The following is a 23,450-nucleotide window of genomic DNA, read 5'->3' on the forward strand; positions in this document are numbered from 1 at the left end:
TTACTCCAAACGCCCGTTCAGGCAAAGCTTCTGAAGAAGCGGTGGAGGGTTAGTGGAGAGTGCTTCCAATTGAAGTGTTTCTTCCTCTGAACTTGCAAACACAACCAACTTCAGAAGGTGTTTCATCTTTCCGATTGAATTGCACAACTCAACTCCATCAATTTCTCTGACCTTAGAAATGCCAAGACTTCTAAGTTGGGTTAAGTTCCCAACTTTTCTAACAATCTCCACTTCTTTGTCATCAATATCATATCGACTTTGTAAACTTGTTAAATTACATATTCTTATAGCAACTTGGATGCTTTTGTAGTAATCAAAACTATTATAAGTCCTGTCAGTAATTCGATAAATAAACAGGTGTCGTAGTTTCCGTAGCTTCACATTCCCACTGGGTAGCCTCTCTAGCTCCGTATTCCTGACGTCCAGTGTTTGAAGGTTCTGTAGCTTCCATAAAGATTCGGGAAGCTCCCTAACTTTAGATTCCCTCAAGTTTAGATACCGTAAATTGAACATGTTAGTCACTTCATCTGGTATGCTTTCGATAGGAATCCCTCTTAGATTTAGGACCCTCAGCAATCTAAAGCTTGATGCCATCGTATTTAAAGAAGATGAAAATGACATGTTTCCATCAAACACCATGAGGGAACGAAGATGTGTCGTACCTGCGCTCGAATGATTAATTTCGCCACTACTGTAGATTGACATGCGGCGGACTTTGCCATTTTGCCTTGCTTGCAGCTCATTGTTTGTCATGCAGAACTTTTCTTCTTCACTTATGGATAATGCCACTTCACGCACAATATCGTGCATTCGACATGTTTTCAACCTTCCAAACTCATTCGTCTCAACAACCTGAAGTATGTTTCGATGGATGAGTTCCTTCAGATATTCTTCTGCCACCTCCTCCATTGTAATTTTACCTGTCTCCTCCACAAAACCCTCTGCCACCCATAACCTAATCAGCTGCTTGCGGTGAATTAAGTAATCCTCAGGAAACATGCAACAATACAGGAAACAATGTTTAAGGTGATACCACAGATCATAGAAACTAAGCAACAGGATGCGCTTTACTGGTTCCAGCATTTGATTGTTTGTCAACTGCCAGCTCATGTTTTTGTAGATTTGATTCCATTCCAATGCAGTCTTGTCTCTCAATGACAGGAGGCCGCCCATGGCAACAATTGCGAGTGGCAAGCCTTCACATTTTTCTACTATAGATCGAGCCAATGGCTCAAACTCTAAAGGACAGGGTTCACTCTGAAATGCTTCCTTACAGGAGCACCCAGGCCTCTTCTTGATCTAGAAGCTGAAGCTTGCAGACACGACTTCCCTTTCCTGCTGCAGAAGCCACATGAGAGTCTCTCGTCGTAACTACTAACCTACTTCTGAAAATATGACATTTAATTTATTCCAATCATTCATAGTCCAGACATCATCCAAGATAATGAGGTACTTTTTTGATTCCAGAAGTCCTCTAACCATCCGCCTCAACTCGCCAGCATCTTTGGTGGCTAAGTCATTTGGAACAACATCTTTCTTAGCCTCAAGTAATTGTTTTATGATGCTTCGTAGTAGCTCATCAATTCTAAGAGACTGTGAGACAGAAACACACGCGTAGCAGTCGAAGTGCTTCTTTACTTGTTGATTCTTATAGGCTTTAGCCACAAGAGTGGTTTTGCCCACCCCACCCATCCCTGTCACTGAAATCACCGTGGGCCGTTGTTCTTCCTCCACTAACCATCCGACTAGCAAATCTATTTCTTTCGTCATCCCCACAATGTCACTGTCCGCTTTGAAAACAGAAGTTTCTACATCACGTCGCCACAGTTCGCTAACATCATAGGATCTGGTGACTTCTTCTATTTGGCTGGGTCTTCCCTGAAAAATATTCTGAACATTAACCTTGGTTTCTTGAAGTCGCCTAGTGAACTGACGCCTGTCGCTGATATTCTTGGGGATATAGATAGTGTCAATGAGAAAACCCTTGAATCCCCCTCGTCGTGGCCTGTCCATGCGATGCAAGAACTCGTCGATGATATCCTCCACATCATGCGCAGCGTCTCTTACTTGTCCCACCCATGTTTTCATTTCTTCATCGCTATCCTTTCTTCTATCAGCATCCCTCAACGAGGCTTGCATTCTATTAAGTTCCGTCTCGATTTCTTTAACTTCCTTGCGTACTCCTTTTAGTAGAGATGCTTCTTCTTTTAGAAGGGCACTTAAGTTTTCTAACAAGAATTGAACAACACTCTCTGCCATCGGAATTTCTGAAAAATAGAAAAAGAATACAATCGACGTCAGAAAGAAATATTACGTTATTCTTTCGGCTATATATGATTATATGTGAAATCTGCTCGGAACATTAGATACATTGGATCATGTTGGTCCAGGGCCAAACAATCCAGGGGAATCCATAATTTTGGTGGGATACACCAATGGAACCAGTTGAGAGCGAATGACCACTCTTGAGCACACCTGGGCCCACCTGAATTGCATAATAGGTTGGGATTTGGGCCCTGGCCATAAATTTGGGTGATACACATAATAGAAGTATAAGATTTCACATACACAACATGCTGGACTCTATAAAAATCAATGGTGAGTGTCCCCTGAAAACAATTTTCACTGGTATAGCTCACCTGGGTCCGAATGGATTTCACGTACACATGACTGTAGAGCCTGCCGTAACCGAACTTGGCAGGGATGCTCTCTCTATATACACATATATGTTGGAAATTATAAAGCGCCAACGTTTTTCATCAAAATGTGGTGAAAGGTTGTTCGAGGCTCCATGTGATCTGTTGATGACATCCACTTCAACTATCATGTATATGTTATCTGATTTAACCTCCAAAAATCTGGCCAATCCTTGTGGCCCAACAACGTGCAGGAAGAGTTGAAGTGGACACCCCCGTCCTAGTCTCAAAATAGCCTGAATTTTTAAGTCTACCATCACCTGGGGTAGGTATTTCACATTGATGGATTGGAGGGCATATACGCAACATGGTTAGTCTTGTATGAGAATCCGGGACGCAGATTAGCTACTGACGCCTTTAGCAGCTATCACGCTGCTGAAGTGATGTCACCAAGTTCTGTGGGCCCAACATGATGTATGTGTTGTATCAACACGGTCTATCAATTTTCGCAAGATTATTTTACAGCATGAGCTTTAAAATGAAGCAGATTCAAAACTCAAGTGGACCCTGTTACAGAAAACTAACGGACAGTGATGCCCACTGTTGAAACCTTCCTAGGGCTTACATGATTTATTTTTTTTGAAGATTCAGTCTGTTCATAAATTCACGTGGATATGGATGAAGGGAAAATACAAATATCAGCTTGATCAAAAACTTCTGTGGGCCCTGAGAAGCTTTTAATGGTAGGAGTTCAATTCTAACTGTTTTATGTGATGAGTCTGCTTGAGGTTTAGATCTGCCTCATGTTGAGGGTCAAATATTGCATATCAGACCCAGTTGTTGCCTAGATTTATGAACATGGCACCGTTTAATAGCTCATTTTAATCATGTTTCTGTTGCAAGGTCGAATTGTGAGCTGGGACTGGATCGGGATGCTAAAAGCATGGAATTAACGTTCGGAATGCACCAAGGCAAGGGACGGACCCCAGGAGACCAAGATCGATGGATGTGCATGCTAGGGATCCAAGAAAATTGAGGAACTGAAGCTCAAGTGGCCTGAAAAGTGTCCAGAATGCAAGATCATAGGGTTCCCACCATCCGATCAGTTCGAAACTTCATATATGGCCTAAAGACCACAAATTAACCGTACATGACGGATTTCAACCCTCAGATCCCTCCAGAAGTGGCCCAACGGACAGATCAGCCCCTTTAATCATTATGTGGGGCCCGCCTGATATCTGAATATACTTCAAAATTGGTATGGACGGTTTATAGGATATGACAGAATGGATGGACGGAATGGATTTCATAAATATATCAAAATGGACCCTATGCTGCAGTGCGTGTGCACCATATACTTGAAGACGCGCGGTGCACTGAACCAACACAAGCGGTCAAGCAGAGTTTGACCGCAAGCTCCCGCACGCAACAGAGAAGGCTCTGTTTCGTGAACCGATCGCTCTGAGCTTGTAGTGGGCCACCATCCGAGGTTTTCAGGTCAATCTGGACCGTTCAGTAGACCCTAACAGCGCAGCTAACGTGGACCTAGGAGAGAAAATTTCAGAAGGCAGTATAGATTAGAAATCAACCGTTCAAACACAGGACGAACGGTGAAAGGAGAAATCCAGTGGGCCGCGCGGAATCTAATCTACATTCCGTTTTTCCTAACCTGTTTTTCGCCGGGAATCAAATGGACAGAGTGGATTTCTCATCTGACCCTGATCGAGGACCCCGCTAGGATCCAGCGGAACTCATAGGCGGTCCCTGTTTCGCGGACGTCTGGGAAACCCGGCCGCTGTGGGCCCTTCTGCGCTTCTGATCAACATCAGGTCGATGATCCAGACCATCCAGACTTATGCTGACAAGGTGTTGATCCTGTCCAAGAAGTTCGAATGGATCAGATAGCCGAAACAGATCGGCTATTGCGCCAAACGCGGGTCCTCTGCCTGTTGCTGCAAAAGCTCTTCTATTCCGACTCCAACACAGTCTCTTATGCTAAAAACTTCCGCATGGAGGACGGAAATTGGGTGCCGACAAGAGTGCTATAAAAAAAAGAGAGAGAGAAAGTGTAAGGCATTGAAAGGGAGGTCGGCTGGAGGTGGTCTTTGGTTGGGAAAAAGGATTGAAGGAAGAAAAACGGGAAGAGAACGGTGTTTTTTCTCCTGCTGGACATGGCTGAAAGGAGGCTTTACTGAGGAGGCTGTTGAGGGTCAAATATTGCATATCAGACCCATTTATTGCATGGATTTACAAGCATGACACCGTTTAATAGCCTAATTTAATTGTATTTGTGATGCAGGGCGTCTTCATGAGCGTGGACTGGGAAAGGATACTAAAAAGTATGGATTTACCGATCTGATGACACCAAAGCATGGGACGAACCCTAGGAGACCAAGATCGATAGATTTGCACGCCAGGGATCCAAGAAAATCAAGGAAGTGAAGCTCAAGTGGCCTGAAAAGTGTCCAGATTGCAAGATCACAGGGTTCTCACCGTCCGTTCAGTTCGAAACTCCATACGTGGCCTGAGGACCATAAATGAACCGTACACGCAAAATTTCCATCCATTGGATCTCCTTGGAAATGTCCCAACGGACAGATCAGCCCACAACTTATCAATCTGGGGCCCGCCTGATATCTTGAAATACTTCAATTCTGGTGTCGACCATGTAAATCATATGGCAACCAGGATGGACAGAGCGGATCTCTCATATACATCAGCATGGGACCTACAGGTGCATCGCACGTGTATAGTTTGGATGCACCGGGCGTGCACGGAAACCCCAGGACGGTTTTGACCGTCCTAGACTCGAATTTCAAATTCTGTAGCGTAAACGAACAGAGCCTTGTAGTCTGGTGCAGGTGGGCCACCATCATCATGGATTTAGATGATCCACACCTTCCATTGTGTCCAAGGGGTGCCTATAAGCCTCACCTAGGTGTCCTTTTGGGCCCATGAACGTAATAACAGGAAGATTACCGTCCAAACGGAAGATGGACGGCGGAATAGAAGGCATTGTGGGCCACATGGAATTTAGTCCAAAAGTAGTGCTTCCCACCTGATTTTTCGAGTAGAATGCAATGGACGGCTCAGATTCTTCAAAAAGACAGTGAAATGGGGCCCACCATCGTCGCAGCGTCATAGATAGGAGTCTCTGTTTCCGCGTCCGGTCGAGGCCTAGATTTGCGGGGTATAGTGGGCCACGATCATCAGTAATTTGAGGGATCCATACCGGCTAATAGGTCCACGACGAGGCTAATATTCTAGCCAAGATCTCGGAAATGATGGATGCTTTGATATCCCGCCACAAATACAACTCAAACGCAGGATATTTTGCATATCCCACTGCGAATGCGAACGCAGCTGCGTAAGAAGCCATCCTTCTCTCCCTACGCAACACGGAGACTTCGGCATGGAGTGTTTGATACACCAGGGGACCAGGATATAAAGGAACGGAGGGGGGAAGAAAGAGAGGATCTTTGGCTCGGTCTTGGATTTATCGTGAGAGAGAGAGAGAGAGAGAAAACGGAAGGGAGGGATTTTTCGGTTGCTGCTGCTGTGCACGAGAGGAGTTTGGCTGCTGGTCCATCGGCAGGGAAAGTTCTTTTGGAACGTGAAGGTGCTGGGCTGGCACGTCAGGGGGGTGCTCGTTCTGGCGCACGTAAGGAAGAAAGGAAGAAGTTCTTTTCTTATTCTCTCTTATTTTTTTTTATTCTTTTTTCTTTCTATTCGCTTTGCGTTCAAGCCAGTCATGTCTGGCTGAACCTCTTAGCTAGGGCTAAGAGGTGAAGCCTGTAGCGAGACGGGAGACTACTTTATACTTTAAATATGAATGCATGAACTGAATTTGTTCTTTGATGATTATTATAAGGAATACTTTTATTAGTCTTTAATGGTCTGTTGTGACTGAAATTACAATGGAGTTGCAATGGCTTTTAATATTTCTCTCCCTTTTTATGATTATGAAATCAGGAAGCCCTGTTGTTCATCATTGCTCCATGGGCATGGTAGGATGACAGTACCCTTCCTGATCCTCATACATTGTTGATTGGTTGGTAATTAGTTTAATCCTGTCGTCGGCTTTGTCTCCTGGGCATGGTTAGATGACGGAATCCATTCTAATTCATACACCTTTCATCTCTTGAAACCTATATCAATGGCAGTTCAGTAAATTTCCATAATTTGTGATACTAGCATAAGATCTCCCTGATCTCTACAAGTGGATCCTCTGAATCCCTAGTTTCCTTTCTCTGAAGTCTTAGATACTTATTCCACAATTATTTCCTAAATTATATCACTTCTCAGTCTAGTTCTATTTCTACTTGATTTTAGATAACGTACAGGTATCAGTCCCTGTGGATTCGACCTCGGTCTTACCGAGTTTATTACTACATCACAACCCTATACTTGGGGAGTGAACAGAGGCTCTGCTGCTGCACAGTGGCAGCGTGTGGAGAGGAATGGAGAGAGAAAAGGGAGCAGAGAGAGAAAAGGGAGCAGAGGCTGGGTTTTCCCTCTCTTTCCTTCTTGTTCTTTTCCTTTCCTTTTTATTTTTATTTTGTTGTTTAATCAGCCCATCCATGTGTGGCTAATCCTCTTAGCTAGGGCTAAGAGGTGAAGCCTGTAGCGAGATGGGAGACACTATTTCATGCATTTAATTTAAAATTTTGAACTGAACTTGGTTTTAAAGTTAATTATTAAAGGAATAGTTTCTCTCAGTCTTTAATAGTCTGTTGTGACTGAAATTACAATGGATTTGCATGGCTTTGAATATTTCTTTTTTTCTTTCAATGTTTATGACGTCAGGAGGCCCTGTTGTTCACCATCGTCTCCTGGGCATGGTTGGATGGTAGTTTCCTTCCTAACCTTCATAACATGTGGTTTGGTTGGTGAATTAGTTTAATCCTGTTGTTTGCTTTGTCTCCTAGGCATGGTTAGATGATGGAATCCATTCTAATTCATACACCTTTCACCTCTTGAAAACTATATCAAGTAAGTTCAGTTTGATTTCCATAAATCTTAATGCAGGCATAAGATCTCCCTGATCCCTACAAGTGGATCCTCTGAATCCCTAGTTTCCTTCCTCTGAATTCCATAAAGTTTTAGATAATTATTCCACAATTGTTTCTTAAATTCTATTTGGTTAGTTCATATCTTAGTCTAGTTCTATTTCTACCTAGTTTCAGGAAACGTACAAGTTTCAGTCCCTGTGGATTCGACCTCGGTCTTACCGAGTTTATTACTACATCACAACCCTATACTTGGGGAGTGAACAAGTTTTTAGCGCCATTGCCGGGGACTGACGGTTACGATTTTCTGAAATTAATTGGTTTTAGGATTAGTTTAAGATTAGGATTTTACTAACCTTAGTTTTTATTTATTTATTTATTTATTTTTATTTGAGTTCAAAACTAACTTGTTTCCTGTTTTATAGGATCTGGACATAAGTTTCTCAATTGGTAATTCCTTCCTAATCTCTCTACTTTTTCATATTTTTAGAATTAGGGTTTAAATTTTAGAAATTTTCTAATTCTAGTATCCTCCCTTCTATAGGAAATAGTTTATTTTTAGAATTTAGGTTATTTCTTTCCCTTCTTAGAAATTAACTTTCTATTTTTATTTTATTTTAGTAACTTTCTAATTCTAACACTTTTAGAATCTAATTTTGTTTCCTAATTTATTTTTAGAATTTTTGATTAGGAACTAACCTTCTTATTTAGTAGGCCTTTAAGATAGAAATTTCTAATTCGGTAAGCTCCGTCCCTACTTTCTATTTTTCAGTTCTCTTTTAATAATTTCCTTTCTAGTTTAGATCTTTCCTAATTTATTTTAGAAATTTCCATTGTCTTTTAAGAATTCCTTCTTTTAGAAATTAATTTACTGCTAATTTTCTTTTGAAGGATCATTCTTCTCTTTTTAGAATCTAACTTATTTTTGTTTTATTTTGCAGGTTTTTAACTTAGGACTTCAATTTGGTAATCTCTTTCCAAACTCTCTCTTTCTTTCTAGATTTTCTTTTCCTTTCTTAGGATTAGACTTTGAATTTGATTGAGGGCTGCGAGTGTTTCATGCCCAAGTGGGCCCGTGACAACACTCGATGTCTCTTGACTGAAGGAGGATTGGTTGAGGGGTTGACTATTCATCGCAGGACTAGACACCGCTCGAAATCCCCTGAGTTAACTGAAGTTATGACTGAAGACCAACCTCCTCTACTTCCACCAAGGGTGGAGGATACCCAAGATGAAAATGAGGTGCAACAGGCACCCCCGCCTCGTACTTTACGAGATTATCTACAACCGGCGGGAGTGAGTATGCCCTCATGCATGATTTTTCCTGAAAACACGGGACAAATGGACATCAAGCCAGGAGTTATCCAACTCCTTCCCAAATTCCATGGACTTGAATCAGAAAGTCCATATTTACATTTGAAAGAGTTCGATGAGATTATAGCTACATTATGTTTTCCTAATGTATCTGAGGATACAATTAGGCTGAAACTCTTTCCTTTTTCCTTAAAAAGAAGGCTAAGACGTGGTTACATTCACTGCGTCCTAGATCCATTGGCACATGGAACGATATGCAGAGGGAATTCATAAAAAAATTCTTCCCACCTCATAAAATGATTACCCTCAGAAAAGCGATCATGAACTTTGCCCAAAAGGAAGATGAAACATTCTTCCAATGTTGGGAAAGGTTCAAAGATTTGGTCAGTTCATGCCCACAACACGGATTTGAAACGTGGCGCATTACAAATTTTTTCTATGATAGATTGACATCTTCCATGCGCCAAATGGTCGAGACAATGTGTAATGGAGAGTTCATCAACAAAGATGTTGACGAGGTATGGGATTACCTCGATAGTCTCGCTGAAAAAACACAATCATGGGACTATTACCCAATGGCGAACACCATGTCTAGGCCGACTCAATTAAAGGAGAAAGGTGGACTATATCTCTTGAAAGAAGAGGATGATCTCAAGTGTAAAGTGACTACGCTCATAAGGAAAGTTGAGGCCATGGAAGGAAAGAAGGATAAGGTCAATGAAATTGTTTGCGGCATCTGTGATTGCAACATTCACACAACTGAAAACTGTCCTACAATACCTGCCTTTCGAGGAGTGTTGAATGAATAAGCCGATGCCGTAAATAACTATCAAAGACCTTTTACTGGACCTAACTCCAACACATACAATCCTGGCTGAAAAAATCATCCAAACTTTAGTTGGAGGAATGGACCAACGGCGACTCCTCCAGGTTTCTTCAATCAAAATCCAAATCAAGTGAAACCTCAAGAGGAACCGGTTCAAAATCCCATACAAGAACTGGCTCAGGCAATGCGGGGAATTACATATTTTATGCAAAAGATAGATTCTCGTATGACGGTTATAGAAAAGGGGATGCTTCCTGCACAACCTCTCCCCAATCCTAAACCGCAGTACGAGAATAATGATCACAGCTCTTCAAATTAGATGGGGCATGTTAAATCCATCACCACTCTTAGGAGTGGGAAGATCATTGATAAAACTCTTCCGGTTAGGCCCGAAAAGCCTCAAGAACCAGAAGAGGACAACAATGATGGATCCAGTGATGACCCACAAAAAGTAGAACCGGAACTTCTAGAGAAGCCAGTTGCTCCGTTCCCCCAACGGTTGGTTTCACCAAAACCTCTCTCTAACTCTCAGGATATACTAGAGGTGTTGAAACAAGTGAAAGTTAACATTCCTCTACTTGATGTCGTTAAACAGATACCTTCATATGCCAAATTCTTGAAAGACTTATGCACGACCAAAAGACGGAAAATTATTCAAAAGAAAATCTTCTTAACTGAGAAAGTGAGTGCCATCCTGAAGCAAGACGTGCCACAGAAATTCAAGGATCCCGGTAGCCCAACCATATCATGTGTAATCGGGAACCATCGAATTGATCACGTACTTCTTGACTTAGGAGCGAGCGTCAATCTGATTCCCTACTCGATATACAAACAGTTAGGTTTGGGTGAATTAAAACCCACCCTAACCACACTACAACTTGCTGATCGCTCTGTTCGTGTACCAAGAGGGATAACTGAGGATGTGTTAGTCCAGGTCGATAGATTTTACTACCCTGTAGATTTTATCATCATGGACACCGAACCCATCAATAACATGAGCACTCAGATTCTCGTCATTCTTGGTCGCCCATTCCTTGCCACGTCAAATGCAATTATCAATTACAGGAATGGTATCATGACCATGTCTTTTGGAAATTTGACATTGGAGTCAAACATTTTTTTCAATAACGGCAGCAACTCAGAGGATGATGACGATTTCCACGACATTAACATGATTGACTCTTTCGTGGAAGATACGACACCTCTGACCTTATCCTCCGACCATCTAGAGACGTGCCTGGCCCACTCCCATGATTTTGATGATGACATGATTAGGGAGACGTGTGCCTTGCTTGATACTGCACCGGTACTTGAAGTTAATCGGTGGAGGCCACAATTTGAAGAATTGCCACAAACTGATGTAGTGCCTCTACCGTCTAACCTCAAGCCGCCGAAGCTTGACCTAAAACCTTTGCCCTCTGATTTGAAATATGCCTATTTAGGTCAAGATAAGACATACCCGGTGGTGATCTCTGCCCACCTGGAGAAAGAACAGGAGAGTATGCTTATATCTACTCTCATTGAGCATAAAGGAGCCCTGGGATGGACGATAGCGGACCTCAAGGGAATCGATCCCTCGATTTGTACTCACCGCATATATCTTGAGGATAATGCAAAAACCGCTCGGCAACCACAACGTAGACTAAATCCAAACATGAAGGAAGTGGTTAAAGCCGAGGTTCTTAAACTATTGGACGTAGGTATTATATACCCTATATCTGATAGTCAATGGGTGAGTCCAACTCAAGTGGTCCCTAAGAAGTCCGGAATCACCATTGTAGCCAATGCTAATAATGAACTCGTGCCAACTAGAGTCACTACTGGTTGGAGAATGTGCAATGACTACAGGAAATTGAATACCGTCACGAGGAAAGACCACTTTCCTTTACCATTCATTGATCAGATCCTGGAAAGGTTGGCCGGTCATTCCTATTACAGTTTCCTTGACGGGTATTCGGGCTACAACCAGATAGAGATAGCCCCTGAAGACCAGGAAAAGACCACATTTACATGTCCCTACGGCACCTTTGCCTATCGAAGGATGCCATTTGGACTATGTAATGCCCCTGCCACTTTTCAGCGATGTATGCTTAGTATTTTTTCTGACATGGTGGGGCAATATCTAGAGGTCTTCATGGACGACTTCTCTGTTTATGGTCCATCTTTTAGCAAATGCTTGGAAAGTCTTAAATGTGTGCTGAAAAGATGTGAAGAAAAGAACTTGGTACTTAATTGGGAGAAGTGCCATTTCATGGTTCAGAAGGGAATTGTCCTTGGGCATATCATCTCGTCCAAAGGAATCGAGGTAGATAAGGCAAAAATCGATCTTATCTCTAACCTACCTCCACCCAAGAACATCAGAGACGTGCGATCCTTCTTAGGACACGCAGGATTTTACAGGCGATTCATAAAGGACTTTAGTCTCCTCTCTCGTCCTTTATGTAATCTTCTTCAAAAGGATGCGCCGTACGAGTGGACTGAGCAATGCCAGGAAGCTTTCACCAAGCTCAAGGGCACGTTAACTACTGCACCTATCATGCAGCCACCCGACTGGAGCATTCCTTTTGAGCTTATGTGCGACGCTTCTGATTATGCTCTTGGGGCGGTCCTAGGCCAGAGAAAAGATAAGAGGCCCTACGTCATTCATTACGCAAGTAGAACTTTAAATTCTGCCCAGGTAAACTACTCGACTACGGAAAATGAACTCTTAGCTGTAGTGTTCGCCTTGGATAAATTTAGGTCCTACTTGATCGGATCCAAGATCATTATCTACACAGATCATGCGGCACTTAAGTATCTTCTTTCTAAGAATGATTCTAAGCCCCATTTGATACGATGGATCCTTCTACTCCAAGAATTTGATTTGAAAATTAAAGATAAAAAGGGAGTAGAGAACGTAGTGGCCGATCACCTTTCTCGCCTTAATACATCTGATTCCCTTGAGGCGACTCATATCAACGACATGTTCCCTGATGAATAACTGTTCCGAGTCTCTCATTCACCTTGGTTCGCTGATATTGCTAATTATCTTGCTACAGGTGCCATACCAACACAGTGGACTGCGCAAGATAAGAAGAAATTCTTCACCGAGGTGCGCAACTTTTTCTGGGATGATCCTTACTTATTTAAATATTGCCCAGACCAAATCCTAAGGAGATGTGTACCAGACGATGAGCATCAAAGCGTCATCTCCTTCTGTCACTCAGAGGCCTGTGGTGGTCACTTTTCTGCTAAAAAGACCACGGCCAAGATTCTGCAGTGTGGCTTTTACTGGCCCACTATGTTTAGGGACACTCATGAGTTTTGCAAAGCTTGTGAGCGTTGTCAGAAATTGGGAGCATTGTCCCATCGAAATATGATGCCTTTGAATCCCATCCTTATCATTGAAGCATTTGATTGCTGGGGCATCGATTTCATGGGACCATTCCCCCAATCATTTGGGAATCTGTATATTTTGCTCGCCGTGGATTATGTCACTAAATGGGTCGAAGCGATTCCGTGTCGAAAGAATGACCATCGCACGGTCATTAAATTTCTAAAAGAAAACATCCTTTCTCGATTCGGAACGCCTCGGGCCATCATTAGTGATGGGGGCTCACACTTTTGTAATATACCATTCGAGAGCTTAATGAAGAAATACGGTATCTCTCATAAGGTGAGCACCCCATACCATCCACAGACAAGTGGGCAAGCCGATATTTCTAATAGGGAGATTAAACACATCTTGGAGAAGACGGTCAACCCTGATCGTAAGGATTGGTCAATTCGATTGACCGATGCCTTATGGGCATACCGTACTGCATTTAAAACCCCTATTGGAATGTCTCCCTTTAGACTTGTCTATGGGAAAGCTTGTCACTTGCCTATGGAGCTGGAACATAAAGCGTACTGGGCGATCAAAAATCTAAATTTCAATCTGGACAACGCTGGCTCGCTACGCAAACTTCAATTGAATGAACTTGAAGAAATCCGGAATGATGCGTACGATAATTCGAGAATTTACAAGGACAAGATGAAAGCATTTCATGACCAACACATTTTACGAAAATCATTCATGCCTGGTCAGAAGGTCCTTTTGTACAATTCTCGATTACATCTCTTTCCGGGTAAGCTTCGATCTCGTTGGACCGGCCCTTACATTGTTGATACTGTTTTTCCTCATGGGGCCGTTGAGATAAGAGATCCCGACAATGGCAAGGAGTTTAAAGTCAATGGCCATCGATTGAAACCATTTGTCGAGAAATTTGATTCAGAGGACATGTCCATGCCTCTGACTGATCTTGTTTACCAGGATTGATCTCCTAGTCTGATGGAGGTATAGGTAGGTTTCCTGTTTTCTTAGGACTAGAGTAGTTGCTTTATTTGTCTGGCTGAAGACGGTAAACTTAGCGCTCCTGGGAGGCATCCCAGCTCTTCATTTCATTTTGTTTATATCATTAGTTAGTCCAATGTTTGTGGGTAACATTACTGCAAACCCTCACGAGACTATAACTCGTCCACTAGGGGTAACCTAGGGGTTTAAAGGCTTGTTGCATATGCTAATGCAATCGAGAGTACCTACGAAAGTGGTGTAGGTAGGATTTCATTTTTGTTATTTTTATTTTATTTTTGTTGGTTTCTCTCTTGTGCTGACCCCCTATTACGTAGATATCTTTGGAAAGCCTCTTGATTCTTTCGTCCAGGTACTATCTTTCCATCACTCCTCTTATATTTCCGTGGTCCCATGTGCATCGCATGTTTATTTCTTTTACATTGAGGACAATGTAGCTTTTAGGTTGGGGGTGGGAGATTAGGTTACCTAATCAGTGTTTTCTTCATCTTGAGCAAAAATTGTGAAAATTTTTAAAATTTTTTCTGAACATTCTTGTGAATTCGAAGTGATTTTGAGGGCCATCTTGGATTTAGAATTACAAGATAAGTGAATATGGGTGATTTACTACTCTTGGATTCAGTTGCTCGTTAGATTTCACAGTTAAGTTTGAATTATTAATCCATGATTAGAAGTTGTAAACATTGATTGAGTCATGATTTCACATGTCACATCTCGCTTACACATTAAGATTTCAGTTTGAAACTGAAGGGTTAATTTGGTAATCACTGAGCATGACAAAAACCAGCCTAAAAGATTTGGCCATCAGGGTATAAAAAAGAATTACACCATGGGTTTGCTCCCTATAGGTGAGAATTCGCCATGATTAACAGTTGGAAAGAGATGGGCGACTAGTTTCACCATAGGTTTGCTCCTTATAAGTGAAAATTTGATTCCCATCTTGAAATTAAAAAAAAAAAAAAAAAACTAGAAAAATGAAAGAATGATCTGTGGGGCAAAGTTCTGGTTTAGGTGATGGTAGTTATGATTTTTTATTTTTTATTTTTTATTTTTTTATTTTTTTTTATTGATTACCAATGATGTCGTGAAATTGACAATTTGATCTCTTAATGATTGATAAGTCAAGATTAGACTTTACATCCATGGAACTCAATATTTAGAATCGTTCTAATTAATGGATTAATATTTGAGCTTGATTATGAAGTTTACCATGAGCTTGATTTCAGGAGAAAGTAATGCCAACATTCATGAATCTCAGAATTCGAATACTGAATTGTTTTTCATAACTCTCTTGAGTTTGTAGAAATTGTCTTATAATTCTCAACTTATTTTTCGCATACTTTACTTGGGACTAGCAAAATGCTGGTTGGGGGTTGTGTTGAGGGTCAAATATTGAATATCAGACCCAGTTGTTGCCTAGATTTATGAATATGGCACCATTTAATAGCTCATTTTAATCATGTTTCTGTTGCAAGGTCGAATTGTGAGCTGGGACTGGATCGGGATGCTAAAAGCATGGAATTAACGTTCAAAATGCATCAAGGCAAGGGACGGACCCCAGGAGACCAAGATCGATGGATGTGCATGCTAGGGATCCAAGAAAATTGAGGAACTGAAGCTCAAGTGGCCTGAAAAGTGTCCAGAATGCAAGATCATAGGGTTCCCACCATCCGATCAGTTCGAAACTCCATATGTGGCCTAAAGACCACAAATTAACCGAACATGACGGATTTCAACCCTCAGATCCCTCCAGAAGTGGCCCAATGGACAGATCAGCCCCTTTAATCATTATGTGGGGCCCGCCTGATATCTGAATATACTTCAAAATTGGTATGGACGGTTTATAGGATATGACAGAATGGATGGACGGAACGGATTTCATAAATATATCAAAATGGACCCTATGCTGCAGTGCGTGTGCACCATATACTTGAAGACGCGCGGTGCACTGAACCAACACAAGCGGTCAAGCAGCGTTTGACCGCAAGCTCCCGCACGCAACAGAGAAGGCTCTGTTTCGTGAACCGATCGCTCTGAGCTTGTAGTGGGCCACCATCCGAGGTTTTCAGGTCAATCTGGACCGTTCAGTAGACCCTAACAGCGCAGCTAACGTGGACCTAGGAGAGAAAATTTCAGAAGGCAGTATAGATTAGAAATCAACCGTTCAAACACAAGACGAATGGTGAAAGGAGAAATCCAGTGGGCCGCGCGGAATCTAATCTACATTCCGTTTTTCCTAACCTGTTTTTCGCCGGGAATCAAATGGACGGAGTGGATTTCTCATCTGACCCTGATTGAGGACCCCGCTAGGATCCAGCAGAACTGATAGGCGGTCCCTGTTTCGCGGACGTCTGGGAAACCCGGCCGCTGTGGGCCCTTCTGCGCTTCTGATCAACATCAGGTCGATGATCCAGACCATCCAGACTTATGCTGACAAGGTGTTGATCCTGTCCAAGAAGTTCGAATGGATCAGATAGCTGAAACAGATCGGCTATTGCGCCAAATGCGGGTCCTCCGCCTGTTGCTGCGAAAGCTCTTCTATTCCGACTCCAACACAGTCTCTTATGCGAAAAACTTCCGCATGGAGGACGGAAATTGGGTGCTGATGAGAGTGCTATAAAAAAAAGAGAGAGAGAAAGTGTAAGGCATTGAAAGGGAGGTCGGCTGGAGGTGGTCTTTGGTTGGGAAAAAGGATTGAAGGAAGAAAAATGCGAAGAGAACGGTGTTTTTTCTCCTGCTGGACATGGCTGAAAGGAGGCTTTGCTGAGGAGGCTTTGCTGCTGCACAGTGGTAGTGTGTGGAGAGGAACGGAGAGAGAAAAGGGAGCAGAGAGAGAAAAGGGAGCAGAGGCTGGGTTTTCCCTCTCTTTCCTTCTTGTTCTTTTCCTTTCCTTTTTATTTTTATTTTGTTATTTAATCAGCCCATCCATGTGTGGCTAATCCTCTTAGCTAGGGCTAAGAGGTGAAGCCTGTAGCGAGATGGGAGACTACTTTATGCTTTAAATATGAATGCATGAACTGAATTTGTTCTTTGATGATTATGAAAGGACTGTTTTTAGTCTTTAATAGTCTGTTGTGACTGAAATTACAATGGATTTGCAATGGCTTTAAATATTTCTTTTTTTCTTTCAATGTTTATGACGTCAGGAGGCCCTGTTGTTCACCATCGTCTCCTGGGCATGGTTAAATGGTAGTTTCCTTCCTAACCTTCATAACATGTGGTTTGGTTGGTGAATTAGTTTAATCCTGTTGTTTGCTTTGTCTCCTAGGCATGGTTAGATGATGGAATCCATTCTAATTCATACACCTTTCACCTCTTGAAAACTATATCAAGTAAGTTCAGTTTGATTTCCATAAATCTTAATGCAGGCATAAGATCTCCCTGATCCCTACAAGTGGATCCTCTGAATCCCTAGTTTCCTTCCTTTGAATTCCTTAAAGTTTTAGATAATTATTCCATAATTGTTTCTTAAATTCTATTTGGTTAGTTCATATCTTAGTCTAGTTCTATTTCTACCTAGTTTCAGGAAACGTACAAGTTTCAGTCCCTGTGGATTCGACCTCGGTCTTACCGAGTTTATTACTACATCACAACCCTATACTTGGGGAGTGAACACCTCATTCTTTAGTTCATGTTTAAAAATGATTTCTCCAAATGGATGAACGGTTTAGATACAACGCATATATTATGGTGAGGCCCACAAAACTTGGTGACGTCACTCAGTAACGAGATACTAGTGAAGCCGTCAGTAGGTAATCCGCGTCTGAGAATCGGGGTGCCCTCAATTAGAATCCAGGGTGTGGACGACATGCATGATGGTTAGGTGCATGTCAACACATCGCGGTGGGCCCACAACTAACCGATTGCACCACAATTAGTTGCATGGGTCATCATGATGGGCTCGGGACATCCACTCTAACCTGCGTCAGACAAGCATGTATGTTTGATAATGGACGCAAAAATCAAGTCAATCCATGACTTAGGTGGGCCACGTACAGAATAGGGAACACTTGAGAGGGCACGCCCTCCCTACCAACTTTTCCTGCTCATGTGCCCCTCCTAAGTAATGGATTAGACTTAAAAAAAAAGAAAAAAAAAAAAAAGAAAAAGTAATGAATTGGAGTGATTTTTAGGCATGCAGCTGAACAAGGACCACATGTTTGATGGTTGGAATGGATGTCAAGATGGTTTCCCATGAGGTGGAGTTGTGTGGGCCCCACCATCATGTGTGTCAAACATCAACACCGTGCATTTGATGGGTCCTTTTAGGTTATGGGATATCCCAAAAATCAGCCATATACGGAACTCAAGTGTGCCATATCATTTAAAATCATGCAAAGACATGACTAAAACATATAAAATTACTTGGTGGGGCTCACCTGAGTTTTGGATGCAGCTGAAACTTGGTATGACTCCTCATCCAATTGGGACACACACAATGGATGAGCTGGATTTATGAACCACATCTCAGTGGGCCCAATAAATGATTATGAATGTTTTAATGGGACGGTAACCCCTCTCAATTGTTGTATGTGGTGTGGGCCACAAAAGTCATGGATTGACTTGATTTTTAAACCCATGGCCCACCATCGAATGGTGCATCTAGATGATGGGGTGGATTTTCGACACACACGACGGTGGGCCCCCACAGCTCTTCCCATGAGGTTGACCTCATAGTACACCAAGTTACGTGGCCCCTACTATGATGTATTTGATGTTATATTCAAACCGTAGAGTTCATTTTAGGGCATGAGCCAAAAAATAGGCAAAGCCAAAGCTCAAGTTGACCACACTGGAGAAGATAGTGTGGATTGAACGCCCATCGTTAAAATCTTCTTGGGCCATGGGATTCTTGGATCAAATTGATATATTTTCTTTTTCCCTTAATTAAAGTATGTGTGACCTTTTGAACCAGTTGGATTGCAAATGAACATCATGGTGAGACTTAGAAAGGTTTCAACTGTTGTCCTCATTATTATCTTTTTTATGTGGTATGGTCCACTTGAGCTTTGGATCTGCTAAATTTTTGGGTTCATGCCCTAAAATAATATGGCCAAATGGATCAAAGTTTTTAATATAACACACGTCATGGTGGGCCTATAGAACTTGATGACATTAACTAAGTCAGGTGTGGATTAGGTACCACCCTGTCGAGACCTAGCTAGAGGCAGACGGTCCTATCAGGATATGTGGGCCCACTGTGATGTATGTCTTTTATCCATACCATCTATCCATTGTGAAAATTTATTTTATGACATAAACTAAAAAATGAAGCAATTGAATGATCCAGCGGACCACATGTAACGTCCCGGATTTTTGTATTTTGAATTATTAAAATTCTCAAAAAAAAATTGTTAGAATTAGTTTTTTTTTTTCATTTACTGATCTTTAACACTTGATATTAACCTATATGCGGGTATTATCAGTAAAGAACTGCAGAAATTTGATCCATTAATCGTAAGAAGCTAATAAATACGCTCAATCACCAAACTCTTGGATCTAACCTTGTGATCTATTGATTTATGTCGTAGATCTTGTCAACTTATCACTGACTAATTAAGACTACCGTAACTAAATAAAGACCTACTAAAGCGAATACAACAAGGGATGAATGTTGATTAATAAACTAATTGAACTGACCCAGTTACTTTATTATCTTAAGAACTAATAATTTAAAGTGTTTAGGATCAAATCGTCATTTCCACTAATTGTGAATAAGTCACATTATGAACTTAGATAATCTAAATCATAATCATCGCGCACAAGAAATATCTCTATCCAATTCATTTTAGAAATGCCATAATTATCTGAACAAGATCTACATTGCTCGTTAGTGAGCCACTAAACCTGAAACTATATAAAGGTGTTCATCTTAAAGGGCTTGACGTCCATCGCTGGACCACGAGCAGAGATAACGCATTTAATCACTCAACTTGGGCTAGCAAGGTGAGCATATGAGATTTATAAATGCCCTTAGGATTTGTCAGGAACTTAAGTTAATTTTCTCCATCCGAATCTTGACAAAGTTGTGGCTTTCAGAATTTTAAATTATGATTAAACTAAAGACACTGACGTTAGATATTATGCAAGCCATATTTGTATAGCCGCAGCTCCGATCGTCCATCAATGGTCGTTGAACTGAAATATGACTTTAACTGTTGATTGACGCATCCATATGTAAGAACGATCGCACCCTTACGTAAATTCCCACTAAAGTCAAATATTCCATAACTTAGATCAATGCATGCATTTTTCTATGGGCCCCAATAATGGAAATTAACCTCTTATAGAGTTAATACCCTTAACCCTTGGTCATGAGGGCCATTTGCACCATTTCTGGTGCTATAAAGGGGTTGTTTTTGGGCAGCCCTTTCCCAACACGATTTTGTTCCCTAGAGTGGAGAGATTTAGAGTGGGTTGCAAATACTTTCATGGTGAAGACGGACTAGAGAAGGCGTGATTGGAGGTGAAATTAAATGATACGGACCATCAAAACCTTAAAGCAATCATATCTTGCAAATCAGGATGAGTTTTTCGACATATTATATATGATTTTAGGGTAGCAGAACCTACTTAATCCAACTAATCCTACCATGTTGGGATGCCCATGCCGGATTTATGAGATTCCATCAGATTGGTAGTCAAAAGTCCCTTTTGTTTTCATTTTATTATAAATAGTTAGTGTTAGTTTAAGTATAACATTTGATCCTTTGAGTTCTAGAAATCGTGCCTAACATGAAAAGGGCTTTAAAAAGTTAGGAGAATAATGTGGTTGGGTCAAATTGGACACTTACTACTATTGGCCGAAAACCATGAACTCTAGTAGGAATAGAGACTGTCTATAAATAGTAAGTTTACTATTTATAGTAAGTCACATTTTTAGGGTGTTTGAGTTGGAGTCTAAATCTAAAACTCCATATTAGGTTTGAGCTCATTATTTAAAGGCTTGTAATTTTTTATTATTATTAATCAAGTTATTTTGAATTTACTAGAAATTATTTCTACTTCTATCCCTCGTGGATTCAAGGAAGTTCTGTGAGGAGTCTAGAGAGCTCTATGGATTCGGAGTAGATGTCTCTTGAGGAAAGAGGTGTCGACCTCATCACGTCCATCCCCGCGTCAGAAGAGAAAGAGAGTATGTGTGAAGGTGGGTAAGTGCTTGTGAGGTTTATCATCTTCTTGCCATTCCCCCTTCAATAAAACCCCAGTGGCTTCCAGATTCTCCATCACACCCCTTTCGTCAACAATATGAGGTAAGGATTAAGCCATTATTCCTAATCAAAGTCCTTTTAGGTTAAATAATGTGTATCTTATAATGGCTTTCGTATTTGATTAAGTACCAGTGGTTTTCCTGTAAACCATAACCCTAAAAGTGCCACAAAATGGGGAAAATCCTCCTAAGGTGCAGATTATTATCCTATGTTTCCGTTTATCAATCATTTAGGGTGATAAACTATGATCCATTTTGATTTGGTAGGAATCCTTAAGTCAATTCTGTCCTAAATGCTTTGCCTTAGAAATCTTTGATTTTGTTAGTATTAGTAGCTAATATGTATGATGAAATAGTTGTTCATTTTAATGCTTGCCTTGGTGATGATTGATTAGAGCTTGTGATGATAATGGTAGATTTCAAGGGTATTTAATGTGTTTTGAGTCTTGGGATCTTTACATATTTTGTTGTGACTTGAATATAGATACTTGTAAATTTTGATTGATGTTTGCCTTGAGATACATTACTTTGATAGATCCAAGCTTTCGATCCCTGTTAATATCATATAAATTCTATATCACTAATTAGTCATACTCTATAAATTGATAGAAAGAGGTCGAGCCTTGCCTAACCTTGAAACAAGGGATGATCGACGAATTCGGCCATCCCGACTCATGTTGCTGACCTAGGTAGAACTCGGGTGATCTGAAATAGTTGGAATTATATGGAATGCTTACACCTAATCCCAATGTGTGGTTCCCCTTCAATAATCATATTAGTCCATTGTGCAGCTCGATCACATATATGACCAATCTTTGCAACATAATATGAAATTCAGGATATCATATTACTAATGAATGAGGTTCATTCCTAACCATTAGCGCGATATGATCTGACAAGATTCGAGGGTCGGATATGCTGGTATGGGACACTGTGTTAGAGCAGTCAACCTATATTGGGGCGACAGGCTTGCCACATTGGCAAAACATTGGGTGACAAGCCCAAAATGTTGGTAAAACATTGGGTGCCGATACTCCCCGTAGTGACTGTTGAGCACATAGGAATGCTGCAACCCTATCATGATGATGATAATATGGGTAGTATGCCTTCTCCACACTTGGGTCGGGTGACAACTTTTGCCTTAGTCATGGTTGTCCCTAAGCGATTAGCCTTACTACAAATCCAATTAAGTTATCGAGACTTAGGGGGTATTGAAACCCGAGATTCGGTGACAATATCCCTACTTTGCCAACCTGTTGTTTGACCTGAACGTTAATAAATAGTCGACTAATTATTTATTCTTAATAGGTTGTGCTGCAAGCCAACCATTGCACATATATTGATATGATTATATATTGGTATCGTTGATCCTGGGACATGCGTATGCATTTCATATTATTCATGCATTTAAAGAACCAGAGGTAGGGTTTTTGCATTTTGATATGCTATCATCACTTATGCGTGTATCTGTTTGATAACATGTGAAACTTAGGATAATAGTAACATCGAGTTGATCAATCATTCCCACCTGGGATGGTATTTTAAAACACAAAACAAGTGATATTATGGATGCTGGTACCCTGATATCTCAAATGGGTAGGCTTAGATCTACTTGCACCACCATCGTTATGTTTCGAAGTGTTGGGCAAAAATATAATACTTTACACTTTATTCGTTTTGGGTGCATATATTGTGTCTTGTGTAGTCCCCATTAGGGTGAACACCACTACTGGAATTGTACAATTAGAATGTTAGTCATACATTCCTGAGTTTAGTCATCTTTGCTTAACTTTTGATGTAATCGATTTAAAGCTACTCTAATTATTGATGATGGACGAATGTTAACCGGATTGCGCGAGCATGTGGGAACTCGCCCAGGGGCATTTTTACTAGCTAGCTTCACACCTGGAAACTCGAGACTGGAGTTTACGTACTCAGGTGCCGATTTTCGGGACATGATAAAATGGTATTAGAGTGGATTATTGTGATAACCAGGACTTTGGGAATGAGGACTATATAGACAACAATCACTAAATATTAAGGCGCTTAAGATTAGAAGTTTGGACCCTAATAGGGATTTTTCTATTTTAGGAGTATCCGGTAATGTAAGAAATTTAGTAAATTA

General features: G+C 41.1%; 2 protein-coding genes and 1 non-coding gene across 3 annotated transcripts in view; all 3 read right to left on the bottom strand.

Moving 5' to 3' along the window:
• Positions 1–1,173, bottom strand: LOC131232411 (disease resistance protein RPM1-like). The gene has a single exon (XM_058228632.1). It carries the CDS (start codon positions 1,171–1,173, stop codon positions 1–3), a length of 1,173 nt encoding a protein of 390 aa, XP_058084615.1.
• A 201-nt stretch (positions 1,174–1,374) lies between these two features.
• LOC131232413 (probable disease resistance RPP8-like protein 2) overlaps positions 1,375–23,450 on the bottom strand; it is a 35,088-nt gene continuing 13,012 nt past the window's right edge. The window contains exon 2 of the mRNA XM_058228633.1: positions 1,375–2,267. Coding sequence (XP_058084616.1) covers positions 1,375–2,259 — 885 coding nt within the window. The 5' untranslated portion in view covers positions 2,260–2,267. The remainder of the gene's footprint in view (positions 2,268–23,450) is intronic.
• LOC131234234 (small nucleolar RNA R71) lies at positions 9,262–9,368 on the bottom strand. Its single transcript, XR_009165638.1, has one exon. It is a non-coding gene; the product is annotated as a small nucleolar RNA R71 (small nucleolar RNA).

This window comes from Magnolia sinica, chromosome 18 (assembly GCF_029962835.1).
Source record: "Magnolia sinica isolate HGM2019 chromosome 18, MsV1, whole genome shotgun sequence".
Taxonomy (NCBI): domain Eukaryota; kingdom Viridiplantae; phylum Streptophyta; class Magnoliopsida; order Magnoliales; family Magnoliaceae; genus Magnolia; species Magnolia sinica.